Here is a 16107-nt window from a genome sequence, read left to right as displayed (position 1 = left end):
GGGATTTCACAACTTCTCTGGATAACCTTTTCCAGTGTCTCACCACCCTCACAGTGAAGAATTTCTTCATAGTATCTAATCTAGACCTATCCTCCTGCAGCTTAAGGTCATTCCCCCTTGTCCTATCATTACATGCCCTCCAGCTTTCTTGTAGTTCCTTTAGGCGCTGGGAGGTGCTACAATGTCTTCCCAGAGCCTTCTCTTCTCCAGGTTAAACAGCCACAACTCTCTCACCTTGACTTCACAGAAGAAGTACTCCAGCCCTTAGATCAACTTTGGTTCTCCTCTGGACTCAGTCCAACAGGTCCACATTGGAACATCTAGTTGAGTGTATGATGTATAAACCCCTAAACTACTTAGGACAATGGGTATGGCAAATATCTGTCATCAAGAAAAGGTTCTAGGTTTAGTGATCTGTGTAAGAAAGTACTGGATTGCACTCTGCTTTTTTTATTACTAAAAAACCTCAGATCATTAGTTCACTCATTACTCTAAAACAAAACTTAGTACGGAAAGTTGACTTTCAAAATATTCCTGCAGTGTTATTATTGGATTGATGCAACCTCACACTTCTGATATCCACAGGAAAGAAGTACTAAATTTTTATCTTTTACTTGTAAGTCCTATTATTATATCTCCATAATAGCCAAAGACCTACAGGCATTAGCTTGCCAACTACAGTTAACCAATAAATCAGAACCTCAGAAGTTGTGCAAGTCTTAAATAATTCAAACTGTTAAAACCAACACTGCTTTAATTCCCTTTGCACATTAATATCTTCAGAATATAAAAGTCAAAGATCAGTTTTCATTGGTTTTGTCCCCTTTGGCTACACTGCCTATCCAAGCTCTGCAAAGCAGGGACAAGCATTCCCAAAGAAGGCAATCCACTTTTTGTTCTCTTACATTGTCTGATGTCTTTTGTCTGAAATGCTTTGATAGGAAGAATCATTGCCTGCATTTTTGACATTCTAGAAACCTACTGGCATCTCTTGTATTGCAGTACAATAAAGAGACACAAATACCAAACATTTAATAAAACGTGGGAAGCTAACATTACTGGGGTTTTAAAGGAGGAGCATAATGCACAGGTTAGTCACCAAAACCTTGATCTCTTATCCTGGGAAAGTATCAAACCCCTACAACACTTACCCCAAATTAACTCCATCATAAAGAAAAGCCCTTTCAGGTAAATAATCCAAGGCAACTTAGTTGCTTGAAGCTAGCATTCTTGTTTTATTACATCACTCTATTTGGTCCAGCAATTGTTATTTCATGTGAGTTTTCATCCAAATTTCAGAACAACCACTAATGAGAAATTTAGTCAGAAATCTGTACACTTCATATACAGACAGTCTCTTCAATATGCTTCCTACTGTCCTGCATCATTAGATAACACAGAAGTAATTATACCAATACTACTTCCCTCTTTTCTGCAAAAAGGTTACAGTTGCACATTAGCTTTATGATCATTAATTGAAGAAAAAACCCGACTTCAAGAAGAGAGTATATCTTGTAGACATAGTAACATTTTAAAAATATTCCCATCTGGTAGATACTTCTTTAGCCTCTTTTTCTGATTTGATTTCTTTTACATGTTAAAATAGCCTGTTCTGTCCCTCTCTCAGGGCAAAGATTATCCACATGGTCTTCTTTAGTTCAACCTCTCCTTAAGAGCTGATAACTATTACTTTTATAAGCATAGTTAGACTCTGGCTAAAGTTAAGGGAAACAATCTAAGGGAAACAATTATAATAAGAGATAATACTACTTTTTTAATTATCTGGGCAAGATATAGTTATTTACTTATGTATATATCTATATGTTAAAACACACATTCTTGATAAACTTCAGATACTTTTTACACTGGTAAATGTTACGTTAAAATAACATTTCAGTTCATTTAGGTATTTTATCTCCATTTTACACTCCACTACCACAGAGGAAAGTTAAGCGCCTATTACTTCAAAAATGTTTGTTAGTTAGGAACACACATTTACAGAACCTTTTGCTGTAACAAGGCAATTTCATATTTTTCAGTGATCTGGCTACAAATAAAGATAAAAATACTAGATAAAAGAATGAATAAAAAACTGTAAATAAATACAATATGAAAAATAAAAGCCAAAGTCAAGAGCACCTTGAAAGAATTAAGTATCAAAACCCAGGAGATCTGTAACTCTTAAAAAAGGCAGTAAAAAGCCTGTCGCAGACAGCATCTAATTGAAAACTATCTTCCAGATTTACCACTGGGTAAAAGCACAAACAAGTGTACTGTCAAGATCGTTTCCTCCTTATCCCCAAGATGTTACTGTTTTCTAAGTTCCACTGAAAGCTATTTCCTTTACATACAAATTAAATACTACTGCAAAAGGCCTGTTAGGGAAAAACAACACTAAAAACTCCCACAGTTACTTTCAGAAACTAATGCAAATATAATCTAAACTGCAAAAAGTGGTATTGGTTCTCCCCTCCATTATAAATGTGAGAGTGGAACTACAGCATACTCATCTTCCTGGATTTAGAAGTAGTATCAGACCTTCATACTGTTGAATGACTTCTGAGAAGGTAATGGTAACTCAGGAAATTTATCCTGCTCTAATTAAATGTCAGTGTAAACTCCTCTTCTCAGTATTCAGCTATAAATCACATTTTTGGTGAAAAAATGCAATACTCCAAATGAAAAAAAAAAAACACCTTAAAACTGCTGCACCCCTTAATGCTCAAAGTAGTTTCTCTCATCTAATGCCAAAGGAATACAGGTAATTAGCTTATGTGCCAAAGGTAACGAAAGTGTGACCCGTCATCCTGTTTACATATCCAAAATTTAGACTTCCAGAAACTGTCTCTGCACCACAACATTTAAAGACTGCAATAACAGAAATGAACACACTACACTGAAAATTACCAGAGCGCATTTACGATTAACTGGCTGGTGCTTCCTTCCCTTCTTCCCATACCAGAGACGAGACATTTCCCTTCTAAAAATAAAATGAGACTAAAAAAAGAAATTAAAAAGAAAAATATCATTCAAGGCTGTTTGCAAGCATTCTCTGTACCTGCTGTCAGTTCCAGGCACAGGCAGAGTCCCACGACACGCTGACAGGATGGTCTGCCAGACGCTCACGTTTGACTGACAAGGCAGGGAACAAATGAGCGACTGTACAGCAGGGGGATGTATCGCAAGTGATGACGGCACCGAAGAAGAAAGGTTTCCTGTGTTCAAGTGTGGTTGCAGAGCACTAGTTTGTTAAAAAGGCTAAAATATTTAAAGATACAGAGCAACTTAATTGTTCTTATACTGAAGAACACAAAAATAATCCCCAAGATCTGCCTGCAATATTCTACTACAGCATAACTCTTCATAAACAAGTTCTAATGGTAACAAATTTGCATTCAATATTTTATTAATAATTTGTCTTCCTTATGTTGACAACTGTATATAAACCCTGTCAGTCATTTTTTAGAGTCCAGAATCACTTAGAAAAGTGGTGAGTGAAGATTTAAAATACTACTTGAAAAACAGGTTTTGAAGCATTCAGAAACTGTTATCCCTGCAGCATTTTCATTTTGTAAGCTACAAGAATAAAATGAATCCTTCTGCCTATAAGATAAACTTGCTGTATGGGTTAAATGCTAGTCCTAGCAATAAAGTATTTCTGGAATCATGATTTAATTTTTTTTCCCTTAAGGAAGAATGTTTATTTAAACTAGCATGTGCAATAGTAAAATGCCTAGCAACCCTTTGAGAATTTCCTTGTAGTAGCACTTGGAGGCTCTCTACCCCACACCCCAAAACAAAAAAGAACAACAACCCCACAGCCCAACCCCTCCCCAAACAAAACAAACAAACCACCAACCAACAAAAACAATCCAAAAAACTCCACACCATCTATGCTCCAAATTCTGCATAAAAGTATTAAATAGGCCAGGGCAGCATCAGGCAGCATCACAACAACATTAAATAATTGCTCACTTGTGCTGTTGCAGTATGATCTAAGAGCCAAGATGTCCAAGCAGAGAAAACCAGAACTAAAACATGTATTTTACTGCAGCCCATGTACTGGAAGAACTCACCTTGCACTAGTACCTACATTCACATGGATAAATTATTTTTCTTTTCAGTAAAACCTTACTCAGGAGCTGGCAGCTCTAAAAGTAAATTTGTCCTAACTTATGAGAACTATTAAGGGGGCAATTTAAAACATTTTTATCACTAGGACATTGAAGCCGGGGTTTAAGAAGTTCAAATATATAATAATACACTAGATACACAGTCAAATCGGGTAAGATTCCAACAATAAACCATATGTCCATTTATGTATTTGGGTTTATTTGGTTTGGTTTGTGTATTTTTTTTTCCAAATAAGTTAACTAATACTGAATTAAAACAAGAACAAAACTGGACAACTTTAAAACTGTTTCAAAGGAGAATTACCATCAATATTAAAAATGAAATACAAGCTACAGACACCACTCCCTCCCCTAGCAAGTCTGGGAAATCTTACAGGAATAGAAAGTATGCAGAAAAATTACTTCAAACTTTCTCTGAACATGAGACCTCTAAGCCAGAAAGCAAAAGCTACAACTAACTCCCCCACAGCCTATTTTAGCAGTCATATTTTCCCCCCGAAGAAAAAAAACCAAAATCCTCTTTTAACACTTCTCAACATACTGTTTCTCCGAGACTGAGAGAGGAAGAAAAGAGCCTGACCCACTCACCAATGTTTTGTTCTAGAACACTTAAACAATTCAAACAATTTGCTTATAAGTTTTTAGCTTCTCTCTAAATAAAACTGGCTTTTCTCAGAACTTCTCAAAAGGATTTTGACGACTTGCTCAAAAGAAAGGAGCAATAACTTCTTTGTTAGATCTGACAACTCACTTTTTCACTTATTAACAGCTGCAAAGTTTAATGGGAATGAGTGCACTAGTAACTTTATCAGACCCCTTTGCAGCCTGTTTTGATGCTCAGTCTTCCAGCTGGTGGGGGCTGCTGCTGCTGCTGCTGCGAGCATCTGCAGCAGGGGGGCAGGAAGCAGGGCAGGAGATCTTGAGCAGCACCGAGAAACAGTGCAACTGTAACAGTGGTAAAGGTTCTCTCGTGACTGATCTCCTTGAAAGCCCTGTAACACTTCTTTCCAAATATGTGTAAAGATGTGTTTCTATTAGTCAGAGAAAAAGCCCACATGAGCAATTTGACCCCAGTATCACCCCTTAAAGATGAATAAACTGCCTTTTTATTCTTTTGTGCATTTGTGGATTATACTATTGATCTGTTAATTTGAATCAGAACCTCATATCTTGTTGCAATGAATGTAGACCTTGCCATAAGAGTGCTTGATTACAAGATTCTAGGGAGGAGTACGAGCTCAGACCTGACATGTGCAGAACTAGTAGCAAACACTTGAGAGCATCCACCTATTTGCTACCTAGACAACAGAGCAACAGAAAATGTATCTAATTACACCAAATGATAATCTTGTTATTGTCATTGTTAGTTTGTAACCAAGCTAAAGATCGCTACACAATCAATGTGCATAGTACTTTCAGTAACTGCACTTCACAATATTGTTTCTTCTAATAAACTAATCTGTCTTAAAAAATACTAAAGTAGAGGCAGAGAAAAAGGAGAGTGCCAACAACTAATGAAACGTCTTATTTCCACTCCAAATCAGTTACCTAGTTTACACCTTTTGCCACACCAGACTTCAAGTTATCAGCTGACAAGATCTCATAACCCTGAAACAGGACAGTAAGTATAGTAACTCCCTCCAACTTCAAGGAAGTCTGGAAGTCCAAGAAAGACTGGACAGCGGGTGTGGAAGAGTGTCTTTGCAGCTGGGTAAGATGGCATTATTCTGTTTCACCTAGCAGCTAACAGTGCCCTGATACCACAGTAATAGAAAAGTTGTGATGTTGAATTCTACAATACCTATATTTAATATTCATGCTTTTTGAGCAATATTATATTAGTAAAAACTACTCTATTTCCTGTGCTCCTTCCCTCTCAAGAGAGAGGTTATCCCAGAAGGATATCTGGGGGGGGGCAGCCTGGGGGGCATAATTACTCAGTTTATGCTATTGATTCCACATGAAGCAGCCCTGTAGGTGACCAGGTTTTGTGACAAAAAGTCACTAGCATGATACACTGAAAATGAGCATCCTCAGGCATCTCCTGAGAAGATTATATATAAGGTATATGCATAAAATAAGATTATTCTCAGAATTTAGTATTCCAATTTCAGAAGCAGCCTTTAAAATTGAGGAAAAACATAAATCATAAGAACCAGACTGTATAACTCAAGTGCCTCAGTGCAATTCATAAGTCATTTGCATTTGTGACAGACAAAAAGAAAGTTTGTTTTTATGCCATTGTATTGGTTTTCCTGGGAACAAACAAATGATAAGCAATTATATTACTTTCATTTTCTGTAGCCTATCTACTTGTTAGAATGCATTTTTAAAAAAGATGACATTGCTATTTAATTACATCTAGCAGGCATTTTATAGGTAGGATTATAATAAAAGCTCCAATCGCCAAAGAGGATAGCAGAAAAAACTGAAAGCTGTCACAAGTAGTGTTTAAAATAGCATCATTTAATACACATTAGTGTAATATGACAGAAAACTCTGGAGTTATAAACTTTGTTATAGTCTTAAAATATTTTTAAATTTAGAGTAGCATTTTACAGCTCCGATAAGAAACATCCTGTAAGCTTACTCCTTTTATTATAATTTTAGAACATAAATTGCCAAGAACTTAAAAATTAGGAAGACATCTAACTTACATGCTCAGACCACCTAAATCATCGTCTCTGGAAGGAATCCTACTACATGAAAGAAAGGCAGTTTCATATTTTGATGCTAAAGCACACAGAAGTCACCTGAATTAAGGTCTGATTCTTACTAAAGATAAACCAGACAAGTTCTATTTGGTACAAAAAGCCTTTCAGATGACTGAGAAACAAGTGCCAAGTTAAGGAATAATGAGATTAGAATGCAGTTGAATTTAAAAAAAATAAAAATAAGGTACAGGCTCCTATGAAAAACTACTACTCTGTCGTCTAGAACAACTGGGTCTTTGTAATGTTGTAGGTGGAGCTAACATGGGATTACAGCTGAGATCTGATTGCTTTCCCCCTTACAGGTATAAAACCCACTAAACATTACAAAAGCTATCTCCAGGGGTATCAATACAACATGCACTAGCACAGTTTTGTAGCTGGCCGATAAAGTTTCCATAAGAAAGGAAGTCTAATTTGAGAAAAGTCATCCTTTGCTTCCTGTCAACAGCTTAGGGAAAAAAAAAAAAGGTAGCATTTTTCCATCACAGTTTTCCTCAGTATTTCCAGAGGTATGCTGACAGCCATTAAGAATCTCAAAAGCACAAGCATTTTAGCTGAATGGTTCTGCTTTAACTCTTAGCAGAGAGACTGTCCCAAATCTCTCTATTAGATAGATGAAATATCCATCATTACAATTCTACATTCATGATTCCAACTACAGGACAGCTCCAAGTAATCAGAACCTTCAATTTTGACTTACAAGTCATATATAGATTCCAAACAGATTAAGTAGAGACAAAATAGAGCAAAGCAAGAAATATCCCATGCATGAAGTTGAGACAATATTGCTCAAGGTAATTGCAAAACCAAGAATGAAAGTTACCAATCTCTGCAAAGGGCATTAGATTATGTAAATAGACACCAGTCTCTCTCTTCAATCACAACAAATTAACAGAAACATTTCTAGTATTGCACGACTGCTGGAATTCAAGACACTCATCCTTCAGTACAAGAGCAAAGCCTACTAAACATGCTGTGCTAATGCACAGCAACATCTGCATAGTGACACATCCAATTTCTAAACTGACAATACACAATGTAAAAACCAAATAACCAACTAGCTTATATATCCAATATATTATCATAAAGAGACAACATTTCAAGAAACATACTGGAAAAATATTCTTATTTTGAGGACTATTAGCATGGTGCATCTTTAAATACATTCTGTGCATTGTTTCATTCCAACTTCTAGGCTTTCTCATTGCTCTGTTGATTCAGTATTATCCAGCTTGTTATATAGTATTATGTTCATAGCACATTTTAAAATGTAAGACACAACAAGCAGCTGTTGCACTAGCATCCCAGCACTGAAGTGTACAGTAGGGATAGAAGCAAATTTATAGAAGAAATATGATGAAGAATATAGAAAACTTAATACAGCAGTGCATTCTAAAACTTCAATGTCTATTTTAATATAGAAATGTTATAGGCTACAGTCCAGATCCAATAAAGAATATTTGAAAAAGGTTTCAAGACTGGAATACTGGACATAGGTGCTTATCTCACCATGAGACAATTACTGTTTGTGACCTTCACATTTCTACAAACACATAGAAATAGAATTGAGACACTCCAGAAGTTAGTTTTGTTAGTGGTGAAAGGTTGAGTGTCTGAGTCAAATGCCATTCCACGAAGGCAGAACTTCACTTGCAACTAATGGTCTCATCTAGTAAGCATTTTAAAACCACATCTAATGTTCTAACTGAAATTCAGTTTGACAAGTGTTATCATAGAATATTGCTTTCCAGAAGTATTATGTCTATGTTTCCTACAGACATTTAATATGCAAAACCAAAAGGTAATTATTATGAAATGCGAGTCCAGAACACGACTCACTGTGTCTGGAAAAAATTATTTGCAATATCTATCAACTCATACTTTATTTCAGAAATTTACTTCTAGACAGCTTTAAATCAAACTAATTTTCTGTATTTTCTGAAAAATGAACAAGATAATGAAAACAAAACAGATGCGCTTCCAACTACTTTAAGACTACTGTAAGTTTGTGGATCCTAAGACAACAAATTTCCTGTTTTCAAACACCTTGTGGATGAGTATTTAGATTTACATGGACCTGAAGTATCACTCAGTTTTGAATAATGGCAATAAATGAGATCAAATGACAGGGAGAAGTTGGGGGAAGGGGAAAGGAAGACTCAACTCTTTAAATAAGAATTATTCTAGTGCAGAGCAATTCATCTGTTTCCTTAACAGATTTCAGGTTTCAATAGGAACCTACAATATACACAACTTGAACTAAAAAAGGAAACAAGATTAGACCATAAAGTACTGATAGCAGTTGTTTCTGAGGCACTGCACAACAGAAGGAGTCAGCTTGTTGTCAATAAACATGCATGTACTTGCACGTTTAGATGCAAGTACGGAATATGCTTTGGAGAAAGCATTTGTTTATTAACACAAACTACTATTCATTATTTGTGCTAACAGATACAGAAAGCCATTAGCATTTGCACTCAAGACACATCAAATAAAAAAAGAACACCATGATAAATATACCTCTCTGTCTATAGCTCAGTACAGATGGTAAAAAAGAATCACAAAACCAACACCAAAACACACCCACATAAAAAACCCCAACAATCCCATACAACTCATAACACCCTCTTCTTTGGTGTAAGCCCATTTACATAAGTTCAAGACAATCACAGAATCATAGAATTGACCAAGTTGGAAAAGACCTCTGAGATCATCAAGTCCAACTCTTGATCCAACACTAGACCATGGTACTAAGTGCCACATCCAGTCTCATCTTAAGAACCTCCAGGGACAGTGAATCCATCACCTCCCTGGACAGCCCATTCCAATGTCTGATTACTCTCTCTGTAAAAAAATTTTTTCTAATATTCAACCTAAACTGCCCCTGGCAGAGCTTAAGACCGTGTCTTCCTCTTGTCCTGCTGCAGGTTGCCTGGGAGAAGAGACTGACACCCACCTGGCTCTACAACAACCCATTAACCCTCATTCCTGTTTCTCTGATTTTAAGACATTGTACAATGATTACAATTACAGGCAGAACACTTTCTGGAATAGAAAGATACTCCACTACCTCAGTCTTTTGGTAGATCAACAGTACTTTGCGATGTATTTGCACATCAGGATGTTGCTTTCCATTTCCCTTCCACCCCAATTCTCCCATCCCTGTGATCTGAAGAAGGCAGGTTGTTTTCAAGCCCAATACCTACAAAAAGGTTTCAGTTATACTGTTCACCTGCTTAGATTGCACTGGAGTAAAAACGGACAGAGGAAAAGCTCGTTGGGTTAAAGGAAGGAAGTATATTGATTGAAAATAATGACTGAAATTCAATGGGAGTAATGACTATGACAACAGTTACAGTGTCCTGTATTTACTGATACTTTCTAGCATATGTTAAAAGCCACTAAATGCAGTTTTATGTGATGACAAGTTTAACCATCTCGTACTGTCAAACATTTCCAATTAAAAAGTTAGTTTTTACTTTCAGATTTGTGCTAGAAATCAGTCAGAGGAAGTCACATTACTCAAGTCAAAATGCACAAAAGACCACATTACCATATTTCTTGTATTTGCATAACATCTTTTTTATCAAGTTAACCATTTCATTAATCACACTAACTTTTAAATCCAGAAATTATTTGATAATATTAAGAAACCAACCTTGACATAATGTCACATAACACAGAAATTACAATATTTTTGAAATATGTCTTCTACAACTGTTTCCAGAGAAGACCTAAATAAAGGTTTAAGCCGTGGCTTCATTCTATGGTAAATAACTTACAGATTTTTAGTACTTGCAGAAAACGGATTGTCTCAAATATCTTCAGAAATAGCTTCTAAAAACTTACAACATTTAATCATGAACACAAATTTTCACTATTTTCTGTGAAAATTATTCTGTAATTATATTAAGGTGCTAAGTTACTGAAGAGCTCATTAAAAAAGACATACTGTGCTTTAAACCATAATATTGATCACTTTTCACTGATCCCCATGTTCCAAAAGGCCAAGTTTCAAAACATCAAACACTTATAAAGGCTTTGAGCAGGAGTCAACACCAAAATAACTGCTGGTAAAAGTACTCAAGCAAAACATATGCTGAAAATATGAAGGTTCAGAAGACATATTCTTATGATACTAATTTCCATGTCTGAAAGCAAATATGGTTCCTGCAAAATCACTGAGCTGCAGAGAGTGTTTTGTAGCCACAGTCTAATACTTCACGTAAGTAAGCTGGAAGTCAGAGTTCTAAGATTCTACATTTTGGAGCTAAGAAGAAAACTACTACCTGTAGTTAAGACTACTGCAGTTCTTTAAAATTTCTTTTACCCTCTACATAAAATATAAGTGTAGACTTCCTTAATTTCAATGTGCTCCATTGCAGGGTGGGGGTAGGGGGAAGAAAAAACAGAAGATCAGTCTACAGAGATGGCAATTGCTGTCCTGAGACTCAAACAGTGCTGATGGGATACTTCCACAATATATATATATATATGACAAGAATCATCAAACTTTTGACCAAGACTTGAAGGCACAAGACTACAAGTGCTTTAACTGTATGTACACTACAAAACAAAACCATGTAGACATGTAAAGATGTGTCCATAGAAGCACAGTGGACACAGATTCACATGAGAGAAATGTGTTTGTTATAAAAAAAGTTGAGACAGTTCCAGTTACAATTTATTTTTAAAGTTCATTCAACAGTGTCTTAATGCACGAAGAAGTTAAAAGTGAAAAATTAATTAGTGAATTATTGAAACAAGTCATTAATAGATGTTCCTTTCCTTTTATGCTGCTCCATCCCTTTTTTTCAGTCTTACCAATAAATACTGAACATTCTAGATACAATAGTAAGTATCAGAAAACTGTCAGTTTACTAGACTGAATATTATGTCTGCTTCATCAAAATTGCAACTTCTTTGCTATACTCACATTCTTTTCACTTGGAGTTTTAAGTTACAATTTGCTTCATGCAAAAATGACTTGCAATTGTGAAATGTTGCCCTGACTTGATGTTAGAGCAAAGCATTAGGATGGCATAAATTAAACAGTCATGATCACAGTAATCAGACTAATATAGTACACTGCTTTTGTTTTTCTTCTCGGAAAGTATTTAACACTATCTTTTTTAATACTTTCATTGGAATATATTAAAATAATATTTGACACTGTTCTTCCTTACCTCCCACTCTTTAGCAGCATCTTCAGTAGTAGATTCTTCACTAGTTTCAGGCTCTTCCTTCTTTTTCACTACTATAAATCCAGGTTCCCGAAGAGACTCCCCAGTATCTTCTGCATATATCTCTGGACTCCACTGGATAAAGAAGACATACAAGTGATCTGTCCTAGAGAAGTCAAATAATGATACGGAGAAGAAAGATAAGTTCTGTGATCGTTTGGATCCTGTCTAATAACATGAAGTATTTAAGGTTAAAATGAAAATACTTACTATTTCATGTTTCACTAGGTATTAGAGATATATTTGACAAGAACTAGTTAGTTCTTTTTTTTTCTTTTTAATTATATGAAACTGACACTGGAGGAAAAACGGGAAGCAATTTGGTAATGTAGTAACCGTGATTTCATATTCAAGTACAGGTTTCAACCACTTCTGTCCCGTTGGAAACCTCTGCTTACAACTGAAACAACTTCCAAAATAAAACACCAAGAATTTTTTTTTTTAAGTTAAAAAGAGTTACATAAGAACAAACAAAATTGGAATTTAAAGATGCCTGCATGTCTGTTTTCCCTACTCCTGAAGAAGAGATGAACGTTCCCAAGACATATAACCAAAATTATACAGATTATGAGAATTACTACAGACATGAGGGAATAAGACTGAAAGCATGCAGACTACTCTGACTGCATTAAGTACCACGATTCAAAATTACCTCCTTTTAAGTTACCTGCCACAAATGGCATGGTTTTCCAGTTTGGAAGAGTAAAATGCCCAAATTCACAGAAGAAAGTTATTTGCAATCCTACTAGATGTCAGTTTGTACTGTTTAAATATTTCCTGTAGGTGCACAGACAGAACACTAAGAAAAAGGACCTGCAACAAATCCACCAGTATCTCTTCATCGTGGAAAAGAGACTCAGAGTTAGAGCTTTATGGCTCTGGTTACAAGAATTTGACTATTCCTTATGTTTCTCTTCAAAGATATTGACTACAGTCAATCTGCATACTGGATTAGCCTAAAGAACAATATTTGAACATTCTGCCCCCCCTCCCCTTACTAAATCCTTGCAAAACTGAATAGTGGAAGAATACCAAGAGATGCAGAGCAGTATCTCTGCAAAAAACTGCAGTTTTGTTTTTCATGTGCCTCTGCCTAAAGGGATGCTGCACACAGGTGTGTAGTAAGAGTCTCTAACCAGGGTCAGTTAATCAGTTACCCTTGTTAAAATTAAGGTTCCTGGACAACACTGATGAAAGGAAAAAAAAAAAATTCTCTAGCAGTAAGAGAGTGTAAAATATTTCAGATGCATGAAGTTAGATAAATTCTTTTACAGAAGTCAAAACAAGAAGATGCAGACTCCTCATGCACTGAATGAGGTAAAAATTTTAAGATGTCATAGCACTTCTCAAGAACTTGGAATTGTGTATAATTACAGCAGCTAAAAATAAAGGCCCACAAAGCTTGATGCTTAAGGAACTCTTAAACGCTTCTTCCCAGACTAGCTCATTTGACATTAAGAACACTGAAATAATGCAGGTTGTCAGATACTGACTTTTCTCTCCTACCACTAGGTGAAGAAGGCAACTGGATTGACACTAAAATGTTTTTACCTGCGCACAGTAGCATTCATCAAGGTTAACACCAAATTAAGAAAACAAACAACCCAACATGAGGACATGTGACTTTTTGTGTACAAAAAACACAGGGCACAATAAATGAATAAAGAACTGGTACTATACTCTCCACGCAATTAGAGAGAGACCTTTTACAGGTGGAGTAATTTCCAAGATCAGATACAGACTGCAAACTAAGAACCATCTTCCAAAACAGGTAAGAAACTCTGCCTTATGCTGAAGGTAAGTACTTGCTCTGCTACATTAGAAAATGAACCAGAGACAATAAACGTTTTAATCAACTGAGCTAGACATCATTGCCATATGTGAAACATTTATCAGTTTTCAAATTAAATATGACACTGATAGAACAAGTAAATTTGAGTTGACTGTAATGACAAGAGGATACCTGGCCCAGACAGGATTAACTACACCAGAATTAGTGCGACAAGACATTTGACTCAAGAATTTGCATCATCTCCTCCACTTAAGAGGAAGCAGGAGTGATGTTTAAAAGTGGACTAGTGATGTACTAGCGTAGACTCAATTCTACCTGTTGGATAACTCGAATACTTTGATGTAACTTCAGTCCACTACACATTTCTGTTCACAGAGGACATGAAAAAAAGACTACTGCCTTTCTTGTTGCAACCAACTTAAGTATGAAATGATTATGTTTGTAATCAACCTTTTCTCCTTTAGATTAAAGAACCCCACTTACTTCTAATTTTCTTTATATGTTACACTTTCTAGGCATTAATTAGTCTTGCTGTTTTCCTCTGGCTCTTTCCAACTGATCCATATCTGTCCTCAACTGCAGTGCCTCAACTGGACATTCTATGCCATTCAGCTCAAAAGAAAAGATGGAAAAGTGACTTCATCATTGTGAGTAAGTATTTATACAAGATGATAGCTTTTTGTTTCTTTCTTTTCCCCCCACTGTCAAGGATGTAATAACCCCAAAAATCACATTCAAGTTGAAAATAAGCCACAGTTACCTAATAAAGATCATTTCAGAATACAAGACTGTACAAGTGAGCATAGACATGTCATGTCTTTGAGTGCAAAGAATTTAGATATTTTTCCAGTAGACATACTTAATTTGCTTCCTGGAAAGGTTTCATGTTCCATATATGAAGATAAGACAAAAGAGCCCCAGCTAGCTCTTCTGAACTCAGAGCTCTAAGAAGTAGAGAGAATTTTTAGGAAGTTTCTAAATAATGGGAAGCACAGGTAATGACAATAAAAACTTTGTTGCAGAACTCACTTCCTCCACCATACACAGATTCACTTACTTGAATCTTTCTTTCAGTAATTACTTGCTACAAACAAAAGCCTAAATAATACCATGAGAAACTACTGGGAGAATCTACAAGTAACTCAAGTATATCAGTAAAATTTCTGTAAGGTAATGAGGTATTCCAGGGGCAAATACAAACCAAATCAACAATATCCTCAGATGCTGACCTGTTTTTGTGATGCTTTATAGACACAGTCACTGAAAAATTCTGAATGGTGCAGAAAAATGAAGCTCAAAGACCTATTGCAAAGTGTTGATTTTTACAGTTTACCTCCTTACCTTTCTTGAGGAACAGCAAACCAGTACTCATGTTTTTTGTCCCTCTGTGCATACTGTTGCATCGATGCACTTGCTTGAGAAACAAATGTTTTTCTCATGGGTTTTCCAACCCTGAGAAGCAGAAACTTGTGAGATCGATGTCGTCTTTTCTCTTTTGTAGTTGAAGACCCTGTTAATAAAGAAAAAGTAAGCTTATCCACAGTGTACAAAAAAGCTTAACAAATCACTAACTAATTTTGTATTAGGCAGTACAGGTATATAGGACACATATAAACAAGTAATGGGAGACAGGGTAGTATAAGTAATATAACTTGTCTGTTATGTCAATTGCATCAGCAGAATATACTTCAGAGTACAACACATTCAACAATTGTTACATTCATTTCTGGAGATCCCATTATGATAGTATTTCATCCATGACTGAAAGTATTCAGAAGGTATTCTCAAAGCATTCCACTCATCACTGAATCAGACAACCCTCCCACTATTAAACAGATACACCACATGCATGCAAAAGATACGATTCTACATATGTACTTTGCCTTGATTCATACATGTCAAACCTGTTCATTACTTTTCATTTGCAACAGGAAAAGTTTAACACTACTAATACAGGATTGATTTTACTTTATTAGCTATATCAAACAGCTCAATGGCATGAACACCATCTCAGGATGAAGTATACTGGATGTTACAGTACAGATTTCTCCCTCCAGTAGTATATTTAATTAACTAATACAGTTATATGATTACCCTCAAGATCTGGATTGTAAAGTCAGCACAAGGTAAAGGAAGAAGCCTTCTTAAAATTGTTTCTTTACTAGATCAATTGCCCAAATCCTCCAGCCAAAGGAGATTTTTATAAAGGAAGGAAGGAAAGAGTA

At 35.8% G+C, this 16107-nt stretch overlaps 1 protein-coding gene across 11 annotated transcripts in view; it reads right to left on the bottom strand.

Moving 5' to 3' along the window:
• The window catches only part of OXR1 (oxidation resistance 1), a 266285-nt gene that overhangs the window by 21550 nt on the left and 228628 nt on the right, over positions 1-16107 (bottom strand). For 9 of the 11 annotated variants that reach the window (XM_051785167.1, XM_051785162.1, XM_051785165.1 and 6 more), the window contains 2 exons: positions 15224-15392; positions 12034-12196 (listed from right to left, as the gene is read on the bottom strand). In XM_051785167.1, the coding sequence (XP_051641127.1) occupies positions 12034-12196; positions 15224-15392 (332 nt within the window). Of the gene's footprint in view, positions 1-2907; positions 2993-12033; positions 12197-15223; positions 15393-16107 lie in introns of those variants that run through there. The other 2 variants (XM_051785169.1, XM_051785168.1) reach the window with 2 other exon arrangements.

Source organism: Manacus candei, unplaced genomic scaffold (genome assembly GCF_025592945.1).
Source record: "Manacus candei isolate 608988 ecotype Guabito, Panama unplaced genomic scaffold, ASM2559294v1 h1tg000019l, whole genome shotgun sequence".
In the NCBI taxonomy this organism is placed as follows: domain Eukaryota; kingdom Metazoa; phylum Chordata; class Aves; order Passeriformes; family Pipridae; genus Manacus; species Manacus candei.
Note: the sequence above shows the minus strand (reverse complement) of the source record. Positions and strands in the feature narration are given on the sequence as shown.